This window comes from Tinamus guttatus, unplaced genomic scaffold (assembly GCF_059628265.1).
Source record: "Tinamus guttatus ecotype Peru unplaced genomic scaffold, ASM5962826v1 Tinamus_guttatus_pri_ptg000277l, whole genome shotgun sequence".
In the NCBI taxonomy this organism is placed as follows: domain Eukaryota; kingdom Metazoa; phylum Chordata; class Aves; order Tinamiformes; family Tinamidae; genus Tinamus; species Tinamus guttatus.
The window spans coordinates 123,454-138,357 of NW_028288811.1; the positions used below are offsets into that span (position 1 = coordinate 123,454).

At 40.6% G+C, this 14,904-nt stretch overlaps 1 protein-coding gene across 1 annotated transcript in view; it reads right to left on the bottom strand.

Annotated features, from left to right (window-relative positions):
• LOC104571739 (microtubule-associated serine/threonine-protein kinase 4) overlaps nt 1-14,588 on the bottom strand; it is a 93,604-nt gene extending 79,016 nt beyond the window's left edge. Inside the window, exon 1 of the mRNA XM_088527303.1 lies at nt 14,497-14,588. Coding sequence (XP_088383429.1) covers nt 14,497-14,588 — 92 coding nt within the window. The remainder of the gene's footprint in view (nt 1-14,496) is intronic.
• Nucleotides 14,589-14,904: the final 316 nt, after the last annotated feature.

A 14,904-nucleotide genomic window follows, 5' to 3' on the forward strand; every position in this document is an offset into this window, starting at 1 on the left:
GTAATACACTAACTGCCCACAAATAGAAGAAATAGGTCACAGAGCACAAGCATTCATGAAAGCAGATGCCAGTGACTCACTTGGCATGTAACAAAGAAGAGAGGAAAAAAGAGTGCAAGGATGATTTACAGTGGGCAAATAGCGATGAGCTAATACCTGAAGGTGAATAATTTCACAATGAAAATCTGTTTAATTCATCCACTGTGCTAAGTACAACGTAAAAGCACTAGTAAAGCAACAGCCAATGCCAAGACTAAGCAGCAAGCTGTGGTACTTACAAGGCAATGTTTTAAATTTGAACACGTTACTGTGCACGGCTCTAAAAGCTGCACACACAGCGTGTCCCCAGACACAGCAGCAGCAGCTTTAGGCCCCATATCTGGCAGCACTGCTGGCAATAGCAAAACAAACCTAGGGTGCTACCAAAACACTGCCTTTCAAAAGGCCTAACATAGGATGGCATATGCCTATATTCAAACCAAACTGTTTAAACGATACCTGCTCCAAGGCAAGCAAGACTGCAGGCAACCTGTGAGGAGACCAAAGGGCCCATCAGCTATTACAGCCACATAACACAGTATTTGTGGTTATTCTTAAAGCTCCAACCACTGGACTCAGGCCACAACTTGACAATCCTGAGTGTTAGTTAAGGGCTGAGGTCTTTTTTTTTTTTCTTTTTCCTCCTCCTCTCTCCTTAGATTTTGTTTCTTTTGGTGGGGGGAAAGAGAACAGAGGGGGAAAGGATCCTGTTTCTGTTCCGAGCCCTATTTTGACAATTAAAAAATTTTTAAAAGATTTAATCTGAACCCTAAACACCTAAAACTAAAGGTCAAAAATTAAATCCTATCCACAAATATTTCCACATTAAAAAAGCATATGCTAAAATCTGAGCCAAAATGAATCCCCAAACACACACAAATGCCACTTTCAACACATGCAACCAAGTTGAACACTGGCATTCAGTACACAGGCTATCCTTACATACTCAGTCCAGTAAAGTCCAATATTATATAGCTGAACAACTCCAACCATCTAATCTTTGAGTTCTTAAACAGGTTATGTTCATCTTTTAATTTAACAGTGTTAACTTCAAAGCTGGTTCCATCAGTCGCTGTGATGATAATGGAAGAAATGCTCTGAAATGGAGAAGAAATTTGTGCCAGGAATCAGTGAGAGCTGCACTCTCTGACAAAGACCCATTTCATGCAGGCCCTTGCTTTAAACCCTTTCCTGCACAGTAGTCTAAGACAATTCAACCCTTATTTCAAGCATGAGGAAAAATGTACTTCAAAAGTCAGAAAAATCTCAGATTTTTTTTATTTCCAGTGAACACAACCATTTTGAATTAGAATTTGCACCTATGACTAACACATGATTTGGAGCTAAGAAAGATTTGTCCTTAGAACAGTGCAATACAATTCATGCAGAAAAAAATCTCCCCTTTTATCAGCCATGTCTAAGTAGCTGATATCACATTAAGTTCCTCTAATTCTCTATTAAAATATTTTACCACGCTAGCAATTATGTCTCACACGAACAAGCTAAAGCTAAGACTTTTCATACATTTCTGAAAATTCTACTGCCAGGATCACTTCATCAGCATTATTTTGAGATTCACACCAGTCATTCAGCTGCAGAAAGATGTCTTGTAGATTATCCAGTCATCTCAAACAGTACGGATGAAGAATCCTGAAAGCTGAAATGAGCTTTTAAAAATAACTAGGTAGTTTTAACAGTCTAGACTACTCCATTGCACTAAACCTCGCTTTAGCACAATTTGTACAAACCACCCTTTTGATGCAACAGAAATCTGACCAAGTGGCACCCCTACACAGGTTGTGGATTATATTTGGCTCAAAAAACAAAACCAGGCACACACTTGAAAGGACAACAGTAGAAACAACTTCACTAAGTTTTATTAAAAAAAAACTCATTAGGATTATCCCTTCTTCAAATAACTACAAAAAATATGAAGAATTTACCTTTAAGATGCAAATTAAATGATAAAGTATTCAAATAAATCTGTTAACATAATCATATGTTGTTTAATCAACTCCCTTCAAATCCACAACTAAACACCAAACCGAAATGATTGTTCAACCTTTCTGAATCCCAGGAAAGCCTGTGCTGGTGACGGTAGCATACAGACCAGACAATTAGTCTGATGAACATACCGGTGTGTGACTAAAAGAAAGTGCCTGCATGTTTTCTCAACCTAGCTTAAACTGATCATGAAGATGTGACTTGTTTTTAGGATTGTATAATCCTTTCGTCTCATCATGACTAGCAGCAGTTTATCTGATACGGGAAAGTAATCACAGCAAAATTTTTAAACGTGACTAATTAGAAAAACCCCAAGACACTCATCACACTGTTGGCAGCCAACCGTTCATGTTTTCTCCTGCAGTTCGGTGAAATAACATATTTTGCTAATCTCCTGCTCTCAAAGTCTGTGAACTGTGGGGACTGTTAACTGATTCATGTAAATTCTGTATTTCTGCATATTCCTTACGCACAGAAACCATTTACTTTTTGTTTTACTTTACTCTTCCTGCATTTCCTCATTTTGCCAGTAAACAAACTCAGAAGCACAGTAAGACCAGCCTCATACCTATTTAACACAGAGAATCAAGTGTGCAGTATCAGCTTGCAAAAATCTGCAAAGATCCCCAGGGTTTCTGCAGACCGAGCAGCAAGTTATTCACTCCCCTAGGTTTGACATTGCAACACAGGAAACAGCCACCGAAACATCATCCTCTCCGGAGCTCAAAAAACTGCCTTGGTGGTAATTTCAGAAAATAATATTCTGTTTTTAAACTCTGCACACTGGATATGTTATACCAGCCATATCTTTAATAATGGTAAATTAGTCACTCTCTCCCAAGGATAAATTCTGCTCTTCCCAATCACTAACATCTCCCACCCACCCTTAATCACTGCAGAAAAGTGGGAGCACATCATGCACTGGTGGCGGAGACAGGAATAAGCTGTAATGCAATAGGAAGCTCCACGTCACATCCTTGACTGGCCTGGCTGCAGCCGCCAGCGCGCCCGCGGGCCTCCTGCCTCGCGCTGATCCAGCCGCGCTCCCAGCTCCGCCACGCACAGAGGAGCTGCTGCAGGAAGCGGGACGCTCCCGGTGAGTCAGCGCTCGACACAGGGCCCCGGTGCTGCCAACCACATGAGGCCACCACAGATGGCTGCTTTTGCTAAGTATAAGGGCAGCTAAGCATGCCCTTAAAATATATATATGAAAAAGATCTATCAAAAATTTAGTAAGCCAGACAAACTGGATGCACTTTTGTCAGTCCTAGATTGATTTTCAAGACCTCAACAAGCTAAGGAAAGTTTTAAGCAAGCTCTTGGCTACCCTGATTTTGTCTACCAGTGCCATCGCCCTAACCTAAGTGGATAGCTACTGCGCCTGGACACAGTTTTGCCATTCAAGACTTACCACCTCTAACAACAAAGCACACTGAGGATGTTGCTAGAATCAATGTAGCAGCAGAAATCCTTACCAAACCACCAAACAGAAAGAGTAGGTAGGAGCTGTGGGTGACCTCTGGAAGGTTATCACTACCGCGCACAATGCGGGGCACAGAAGCCCGCTGGCTTTGGTGGCACAGGGGCACAGTTGCAACGCAGAGCAGCAGTAACGCTTGCTTGATCAAACGGCTAACTCATACCCACAACATTTACTTCAAAAGTATTGTCAACAGGAAAAAGTAGTCAGTCTAGCTCAATATTGTCAATATGCGTGTTGTATGTATCCCAGTATGCTAGAAGAAGCAAAGCAAAAGAAAAAAATCAAATAAATTGAGGCAAATTGTCACTCAGCCTACAACACAGTGTTCTCTGCCTTATTTCGAACAAATCAAATAACTGAAACTAAGCACACAACACAAACACCAGAAACCTTGGTAGCTGCTAACTTGTCGAGTGTATTAGCATTGATGGGCATTTTGTGTCCCATATTGAAATACAGTATGAGAAAAAGTGTACAGGTTTCACTTCCTACACATCTTTTTCTTTCTTCTGGAAAGACACATAAAACCAGAAAATTAATGAACTAATCTGTCCCTCCCACACAGTCTTCATAGAGCCGCATAGTCCTCTCTCCCCGCCCAAAAAAGCCCACTACAGCTAAGGCACTATACACATATTTAACAGAGCTTTTTGCTTGAACAGGCCTTTAAAATAAACACATCAGAGTACTACTGAAATAAATGGCAAAGTTATAGCTTTGGTTGTTGTTGCTGTTGAAAACTGCAATTATTTCATATGCCAGGCTGCCTTCCTTAGGCTGCAATGGGATCAATTTGCAGAAACTAGGCAAGACTGGAGTGGATTAGACTTCCAAGACTTCTAAAGAAGAAATATTTTGTGGGAAGATCTGTTTCTAAGGGAGGAAACACCACACTTTCCTCTCTCAAAAACAAGATCATGGGTCCAATATGCAAGAGCATGAGAAGGAGCATGACTACAGCAGCACTGCTTACATAAGAAATCCGTCCTCATTGTTGCAGCCATCGCACAAGCACAATAAATGACAGCCTCAGTTGCAAAAAGGTTAGGCAGCCTAAAAACCAAGGCACAGCATGCGGATGAGACAAACGTTTCCAGCAAGTTGGAAGAGGGTGTGGATGAGGTAAGGTGACAGAAAAAGGGTGTGCTACAATTCTTGGTCATCAGGAAGAGTAGTCACAACTCACTGCTCACCCAGCCATTACCTAATTTAAGGCTTTCATTTGCATCACAGCAGAAATACTCCCAGAAGCAATGTACCAAAAAGGATAAACCCAACATTTCCCTGATCTTGCTTTTGTTTGAAAAGTGTTATACGTCATGCAAATATATACCGTCAGAGGATTCAGGAAAAAGAAATGAGTTAAAAATTGAGACTGGCCCCAAATTCATTATCATCATGCTTCCTTTGCTCTGTAAGATTTTGGTAAGGGAAGAGCAGTCACTGCCTTTGATATAGAACTAGTACGAATCCATCCGCTAATAAATGCGGACATTAGCAGATTAGCGTGGGCTGTTCTCATAAAATAATGAGTATCGAGTAAGGAGTAATTCTACCTGATTACTTACTTTTACAGTAGCATCATGTAAGAAGGAATAATGCTTTAAGTAGGACACTATCATCTGAATGTTGACCAATACGGTAATATTCTATACATACACATTCATCCCATACTGAGCCCACTTACAGCAGTATCTCATTCTCAGGCAGGTGCTGGACTTCCAGCAGTAGGTGTGCCTACAACATCTAATGTCTTAGCTCCCAGATCCTGTTCCCCTCATCACCCATCCTGCACACACATTTCTTCATTCCTATGCAATGTTTTGGAGTGATCCAACTACTTCCCTACAAGACAAAACTTGGGGGCAGTTCCAGGGATTATTTCTTACAGACCATAGTAAGAAGACTGTAAGTTTTACCTCCCACCATACTCACAGTCTTCCAAAAACTACCTGAGCAGGACTTGTTCCTTCACACAACCCCCCTACAAGCCCATAACATTCCCCACATAAAAATCACCTGTACAGATTGTTTCCTTCTCTTGTATTAATATCCAAATTCTGTCTTTTGAACTATATTTAGACAGTCACAGATCCAAAGGACTCACAGTATTTTATGTTTAACTAAAGATTGGCCCAGTGTTCTCCAAGGCTATCACTAAGGACAACAGTGGATATAAAGCACAAGCAATTAACTACTAGCAGCACAATACATCAGTAACAAACATGGCAAATCTGTAAACCTTTCTCAAACATGTAAATGATTAAAGAAACACATCACCTTGACTAGGAGGGAAAAAAGGTCCCATCTAACACTATTATTCTGTGTCATGTTTCCTGTACAATGTCAGAGTCGGTGATCTTACTGGTTCCTTCTAACCTTATAATTTATGAATCAGAAGAAGGAAACACATGATCGTTAGAAGGTATTAATTTACAGATAATGCTGACTGCTTAGGTCTGACCTACACAAACAATTTGCATATTTAATAAAATTACCTAGTATATTCATGTACTCTAGTATGTTTTCTATTTCCTTTTCCACACAAAAACACAAAATTTGTTGTTTTAAGACTGGAAGAGGACACAAGAGGGTGGGAGGAAAAAAGGAAATTTCATTTCCAAACTTGGGGGGATAAAAAGGAGGAGTGAGGGAGATGCAGCTTCATTTTGAAATTTTCTTCCATTGAGAGAAATCAATCTTAAAAGACTTACAAAAGATGGTAATGTTTTGATGTCTGGCAAGAGAATAGACTGCAAGACAATTCAAAAGAAAGGGGGGAAAAGAAAAAAAAAAAATCAGGCAGAAGCCTCCTCCGCAGCAGAACTCATGTTCTCACAGTGAGCACAGGTCACAGATGGAGAGCAGATGCCGCTGGACAGACCTGTTCAGGCATCAAAATATGGCAGAAGGAGCAGGGACAAAGGCAAATCACCAAGCTGTGGGTAAGAAGGCCCAAACAAACAAACAAAAAATCCCAAACATGCTTATTTACAAAACGTGTTGTGCATTTTATTTGTGCCTCCTTTGGGGGAAGCAAAAGCAAGGTGTTCTGGTAAGACTTGATTGTACAGTGAACTCATCGTCATCCTTTTGCGTGGGGTGTTCGTACACAAGGCAAACATTGGACTTGTTTGACTGCCTTTGCTTCTACTACTACAGCACTTATGGAAATTCCCTTGACTTACCCATGCATGAGAACAAGCTAGACAGGCCTAGACTCACTGAAAAAGCACATCTGTAAAATGAATACACACAATGAACATTTTATTAGCTAGTCCTGAGAAGGTTAACAATATTATCATGAAGAATACTAATTAACCATGACTTCTCAATGAACAGCACTGAAAGATGAATGAGTTATAACATGCACTCTCATTTCAGCTTCCACAAAAAGGAATAAAAGCTCTGTGTTGATTTGCATTATGAAACTGTCCTGACTAGAAATTTTAGTGAACACCAAGGCATCTGTTGGTAAAAAATTAAAAACTCTCTATTATTTTCATCATAAACATCCAATTCCTAGTTCCATCAAGGATTATATTATGCTTATGTTTTAAGTTAGGATTTAAGTCCATAAATATTTTCTAATACACTTTATTTTCCTTTGCTAGTCACCACTAACTGAAATAAACAGGAAATACACAGATCTGAAGCCAGAATTTCTCTAAGATTTCTAGGCTCATTATTACTATGCTATTTATTGTTAAATTGAACTACCCGTTATAGATAATTCTGTGAACAGAAAACTATGGAAGTTCAATTTTCGATCACTTTGTGTCTTCCTACTGAATTGTGGCACTACATGCCCTGCACTGCCTGGTTCTTTGCTGCCCTATTCCCTCTCCAAGCAGCTCCTTGCCTTGCCTGCAGTTTAGCTACCCAGAGGTGTTCCCAATCCTTCTCTCAGCATCTCCGGTGTCACCTCCAGGACACGTGGCCCAAACACCACCAGCTCTGGCCTGAAAATGCCTCTCCATCATCCTCAGGGGGCAGGTTAGTGAGCTAGAGTCCCTGCCTATGAAACATACTCCTCTTGCATCTCCCTACTTTGTTTTCTGCTTCGGAAGCTCCCCACATTTTGTGCGGAAAGGCCTTTGTAGAACCCCTGCAGCTCAACCGAGCAGTGGCAATTTCAGTTTCCTAAAGAGAAACTTGGAAGCTTTAAGGACAAGAATAATTTAAATAGAAGCTGATTTGTTATACTCAGCTTGATCAAAGGAAGTTCAGCTAGTTCAAACCACCGTATTCATCTTCCCCATAACAGCTTTAAGATTTAATACTGATGCTTAAAAGTGCCACATTTAAATATACTTCTAAAACAGGGCAAAGGCTTTTCTGAGAAACTAATTTCTGACAGTTTTAATACAAGTTGCTACTGTAAAAACTTCTCCTTCCCATTAGTCCTCTCAAGGTGAGTTCTCAAGGAAAATTAATACACAGCAACTTCAATAAACAAAATGATCCAAAAGAGAGTGATTTCTTAACCTACCGAAGAAGGAAAAACAAGTAGATTACACAGTATTTCATAACCTAACTATTATTCTAGCTTGAATAAGTCAAAAATGTGAGACCAAACAAGACAGTGAAATTCAGGGAAGTAAATTTACTTCTGCCAATGGTAGAAGAAAATCTGGAATCTTCTTTGATTCGAGGAAACAAGCCACATTTTCCAGAAGCAGGCTCAGAAAATGCTGTACTTGGGGAGCTTTCCAAGCCAGCGCAGGAATTCACAGCATGAAAAACAAAAACTTCTTCCTAGACAGATCAGTTTCCTGCCTGTTTTGCCTAGCGGGGCCTTTGAATAACAAGCACAGGCAAGAAGAATACATTTTTTTGATTCTTGAACTGACGTCTTAACATTACTCTCACCTTTAACTTCAACCAGCATATTTTATAGCTGCTGCTTTAATATCTATATACACAAAAGGCTGTTCACCCATATGTCTGTGCTTTTATTTACACTCTGTAGAGATGTGTGTGTGTATGTATATATAAAAATTGCATATATGCTCTAAAAGACAATATATATCCACAGTTATTAGTAACAGCAAACACAATTCCCCTCCAACCCTGCAAAAGAGAACTTCACATTCATGCAGGTCACCTGAAAGAAAATAAACAAACAAACAAATAAAACAGTGTTTGGACTGATGTATTCTCTTATTCACACGTAGACCATAAAATTTTGTTTTACAATCAACTTACAGCCTTATGCTCTAGAAAAAAACTGTTCTTAAAGCTCTTTAGTAAAATACTATAATCAAGCACCAAGAATAGTCAGGACATGTATGTTTTTAATAAAATAAATTACTTTAATGTACAAAAATTTACAGTTAATTAGTTGTAGTAACAAATCAAGCAGCTTCAGAAGCAGTATTTCTTCACTGGTGAAACAAATACCCTTGAATCTACATAGACTCTACCTGAAACTGCCTATCATTCATGTAAATTGCTTATGTAAATTCTTACAAAAGCTAAAGTAATATTTTAAGACAATGTGTATACTTGATTTCTCCATGATCTGTGTGGAAGTTGAAGATTATCTAAAGATTATCTGTTTTAAATTAGCCTAGTTAGAACAGACACCCAGTCATGTATAAATACTCATTTCTCTACCAGTAAGCAGTGCCTTACTTAGAGCACCCTCAACATTTTATGAGGAAAAAAGATGATGCAGTAGAATATATATATATATATATAAAAGGTTTAAAATCGTATGTTAAATCCAAATGACAGAAATCAAAATCAGGTTCTTACATGCTAGAGCATCTACATAATTACTGCATATGCAGAAAAAACATGGATGGGATAAGGAAATTGCAGCATTTTTTAAACTTCCTAATCACCAAACTGAGCATGTCAGTGGTTCGTGAGAATAACAGATTCTACTTAAAATAATAATCTTCTGGGAACAATAGGCCATGATGGTTTTCCTTATTTCTAAGCTATTATTTAGGGAACACTATTGCTATCGCAAAGGAGGGGGTAGCAGGGGAAAGCTGATGTATTTATTTTGGCACAGCTCCAGCGTTTTGCACTTATCTGTCAGTGGCAGGAATACCAGTAGTGCGTAGCTTGCAGTTCTGAACCTCTCTGCTGGATAGATCAACCTGGGAATTGTTATGGTTTCCAGTACTTCCGAGATGTGTTTATATTTACTGGGAACTGGGCCCAGGCGAGTTCTAGCTTGTCACTATTCAAATAACAGTGGATCACTATTGTTGCATTTTAAATAAAAGCACAGAAGTGACCTATCACAAGACTTAAGGATGCACTGGAAGCAGTTTTATTTTTCAACTTTATTCTGGTTGAAGATTCTACTAGGCAGATCCAAATACGGACATATTAAGTCCAAATATTCATATGACAGAGAATGCAAACTGTTACAAAAACAGATCAAATCATTAGTGCCAATATAGTTTCAGATAGAAACAGGAAAATTACAGGAATGTTAAGTCTGAGTGATCTCTTTATACATCTCTACTGGTGAAATCTTAAATCACATTAAAAAATAAAGTAACTATGAATATACTTCCTCAGAGCCTCATCTCAGATGGAATTCAACACACAGTACATGTTATACAATATTGGCATGTTATTCCTGGTAGAATTTCACATACTCATACTGCAGCCCAGCAATTTTGGATGGTTCAGAGGCCAAATCCTCTAAAAGGCCCCCAAGAAAATAATACAAGAGCTGCCACTTATTGCAGCACCCTGTTGAAGGCTGCTGTAGGAAGGGTAACAATATCTACTGTTTTTCTTACTTTGGAAAAAAGGATAGGGCATAGATATATCTATCCTGGTGCCTTCACTTTCTACCTTTCAATGAGCTTACCTCCTGGCATATATATTTTTAAAAACATCTAACATTGGGACATCCTGATCTGTGCCCAAAGCCTGTAGGCAATGCAAGTACATAAAAAAGGGAAAGTGGGTGTGCGTGAAATCTGTTAAACACCTTTACTTCACTATTAATGCCGTGTGGCACATTTAATATGTTAAAGAAAAAAAAAAGTTAAATCTTATTCAGTTAGCAGTAACTTCACACACTGGCTGAAAATATCAAATAGTGCCATACTTAATAATCAACCAAATCAGGTCCATGGAGGTTTTCTGCTTTTTAAGTTACATATACTAAAATGTGTAATAAATTCCCTGGGAACCTAACCTGGAATCCACTTATCCGATACCACTTCCAGCTTCCATAAAGACTTGCCAAAGGCAAGTCCAACAAACAGCACGTGCAACTGGGAGGCGAGGTGCACAGCTCCTACTGCCAGAAGTTTGAAATTCATATTCAAATGGATGCAAATGGCAAGACAATCACTGCAACGTGCCCACATCATGCAATGTGTCCCTGAAACCAGAGCTGGAGGAGTCAGGACCACTGCCCTCCTGACTGATCTAAGGCAGGACAAGGACTGTCTCCAGCTGTGTATCAGCAATATCACTAACCACAGCAGTAAAACAAACAGAAAACACTTCTTGCAGCGCATTCCGGTATCCTTTACAAATGCGCTTTTATTTTTGGCTTCCCCAAGGCCAAAGATTCCAGTAAGATTCTTAGGTCAAATCCTAAGATCTTGACTTAATTCTTTGAAAATTGTAAAACTCTTGGGATAAAATAAAGTTAAAAAAAAGAAAAAAGAAAAAAAGTGACCAAGCAAATCCTTACCTGCGCATCTGAACAAAAGCAACAACACTGGCCCATCAGGGGAACTCAACATTGCCAAGGCTTATCAGTAAAACAAAAAATATTTTAATTGCTTTAACAAAAATATTGGTCAAGTAAACTAACAAGAAAATAAAAATCCCAGTGAGGCTGTAAGACTACCCCCTTAACACAACCCTTACTGCAATTAAAGGAAAACACACTTACCAAGATAAATTAACACTTCACCAGCTGACATAGAAAGCAGTGGGATCATTCATCTTTCATACTAACTTTTAACATTGACAACATGCTATGTAAGCACAGATAGCTGTATTTCTTATTTCCCTCAATTTTAAGGCAATTGTTTTCTCTCTGAACTGGACCAACATCTGTTAGGATAATAAATATTTGCATGTCCTTCTTTCTGCACATAGGGGTTAAGGTGAAGGTAGAGGGTAGAAGGAACAGAGATAAGGCTTTTCTAATCACAATACTACAAAACATACATTAAACAATGGCACAAATACAGTAAAAAGCAATTGTCTAGTAAATTTTAAATGACATTTACTGCTATGTAATAAAAATCAAATAAATGAAGCCGGAACACTGGCAGATTTGGCTGATATCAACACGATTACATTTCATTTCTGTGGCTGCTTTTATGTTAATAAACATGCTCAATCTTCTGATGTAACCAACAGGACTATGATAGTAATGCCCCTTTGACATGGAAAACAGCTTTGTAAAGACCAATATAAAAAATTGAAATTTACTTAAAAATCACAAAGTCTATTCAAACTGCCAACTCATGAAAGTTCAAAAGGCCTACTCCGTATTTTCAAGGGAACATGCTGTTCCAATTCCAGTAAGACTGCAACAATTTTTGATAACTCTGTTTCTGAAAGTTTTCAGTGAAAGTTCTATTTTTTTCCTTTGTTTTCAATGTTTCTGAAATGATTATGTATTGTCAGAATGTATAAAGTGATTACTTGATGATAAGTGAATACTTCAATTCCCATAACAGGAAAGTGTCTTCAATGCCACTTCAATGACTATACACACACACACACACACAAAAAAAAAAAAAAAAAAAGAAAATTCAACACAAATCAACCAAGAGCCTGCTTTGACTGAGAAGCAATTAGGCAGGCATTTATGCATGCTTAAAAAAAAAATAAGTCTGACTCAAAGGAAGACGACTTTAATAATTCTGCTTCCGTGTAACTACCAGAAGGAGGTGAGGGAAAAAACAAATCATTGGCTTGCTAGTTTTGTAAAAGATAGGCAGATGTGGCAAGACACTTATTAGAATTATGTAGCTTATAGAGAGAACATCCACTGATCCTTCCGTTAGGAAAAAGCATGCCTATCTGCACAGAACTACACATCTACCTAAATAAATATATGTAGACACACAGTGTTCACATTCCCTCCCTCTTCCTTTACTGAGGCAAGAGCCTGAAATCAGTTTGAAGGGCCTGAACATTTACAGCAACAGAAAAAGAACTTAACACGGGGTGGTATCTTCTCCCTAAAAGGGCACAATGCAATATATGTAATTTATAGGTACAGTGATTTGAATAGCAAATGTCTCCAATTTATAATTGGAGGAAATTTTTCTACCTGCCAGTCCTGAAAACCCACTCCACGACTTGAAATGCGGGCTGGAATAATTCTTGTTCGGGTATAACTACCAGCAAGAGCTACCACAACTGAAATTCAGCTAGCAAATTTGCTGTTAGAAAACAGGAGTAAAACAATCCTAATGAAAGACATTAGTCAGCAGAGAAGACCACAAACTAAGGGATTTTTATGTCCATTTTATAACTCAACAGCTTGGTTGAATGGTACAACCTAAAGGAAAACAGACTATCTAAAGTTCTAAAATGTACTTCATAGTACCTCAGCAAAGAGAGGTATACTTGGCAAAAATACCTATGCCAAGTATGCCTGTACAAAGAAAGGGAGTTTCTGCTGAACACAGAAGTAAATTTTCATCTTTCTCAAAGTCAGAAAGTGGTTCATGGAAAGCATGTGGTCTGATAGACCCCAAGAATTCTGGAAGTACAGCTAAATGTATTGAAACTACTAAGATAAATAAAGTTAAGACATGTTAACGCATAACGAAAGCTTTAAGTTAATGCTCTTACATTAGCAAGGAGATCGAGAGCCAACTGTGCCTGCAAAACAGAAGGCCAATAAATGTCTCTCTAAGTTTCATGAAGAATCAAGGCTCATCATTAGCTGGGCAGTAGCTCATAGGTAGTGTCACTACCAAGAAAACAAAAACAAAGAAAAAAAGCAAGCCCAAACAAAACCAAAAGCCTTCTCAGGAGTCAGTGGACCCAAATCATTCAATTAAACACGACCAGCACACCCAGATCACAGGAACTGGACTTCCTTCAAACTGACTCATACCTTTTAAAGTGCCTGGAAAGCAATGCAAAACACTTGTGCTTACCACTAGCTTCAGCACTGTCTGGAAAGGACAAGCAGTGCTGCAGCCTGTGCCTGGCCACCCTGCCAGTCTTCTCTGCAACAGCAGGGCCTGTCACAGACTGGGCCTCTAACTAGCAGTCCAGGACACCTAGACCAAACCGGCACATTTTGGGTAGCTAAAGCCCTTCCTGCACAACTAGGACCACCTGAACTTCGTGCACAGTTTCAGGTTGCCAGGCAGTTTCACCACGCTGGCCTGCACCACCTGTGTCGACAGAGGGGCCAGGGCAGCGGGACTCACGCGGCACCGCAGTGCCTTCTCCAGTGGCTGCACACAGACGAGTGTTCAACGTAGTTTTGCAGACAGCAGCTCATCCTGTTTCACCAATGCACTTGGTTCACATCTCCGAGGCAAACGGAGGAGTGGGGAAGAGTGCTACAAACACCCACAAACTTTTGTTACTTGTGGCAGAGCCATATACCTAGTTGCAAGGACACCACGGCACAAGACAATGGCCAAAATGTCAACGTTTGTCTGTCTTTTGTCCACTAATAGCAAAATCCCTAGCTTTTACTTAGCATCTGCTATTTTCAGCCCCCTTCCGTCAAGAAGAGAAATGCTACAAAACTGAAAAGGCCATTCCTGTATTAATAAATGCCAACTACCCAGCAAAGCAAAGTTGCACAGCCTTGTCTCTTTAAGAGCATGGGGTGAAACCGGCTATCCCGGCTTGCCCATATAAAGTCTATCTGCTCCTGATAAGAGGTGGGGATTGCCGAGCAAGAGTCTTGAGGAGAGCGAAAGGGAAAACAAGGGGCTAGCCCAGGGCGCGCAGCGCAGGGCGGCGCGGCGGCTCCGCTCCGGCCTTACCTCTGCGTGCGGCGCAGGCGGCTGCCGCTCCTCAGGTGCGGCAGCGTGAAGTTGGAGAGCACCGTCCACAAGTTGGGGTCCGACATGTCCATGCCCCTGGCGCGGCCCCTACGCGGCGCACGCCATGGCACGCGAGGCGGGAGGGCGCTACGGGGAGCGGGACGCGGCGGGAGCGGCGGGAGCGCCGGAGCGGCGGCGGCAGCGGCGCGCGGCGACGCCAACCCCAACCCCAACCCCGACGGCGCCGCCCCCGCCCGCCCCGCCCCGCCCGCCATTGGCGGCGCCGCGGGGGCGGCCGCTGCTGCCGCCCCGCGAGCGCCGGGGCCGCGGGAGCGCCGCGCCGGGAGGCCCCGTCAAACCCGGGGCTGCGGGGGCGCTTCCGCTCAAAATGGTGGCCCAGCCGCCAGG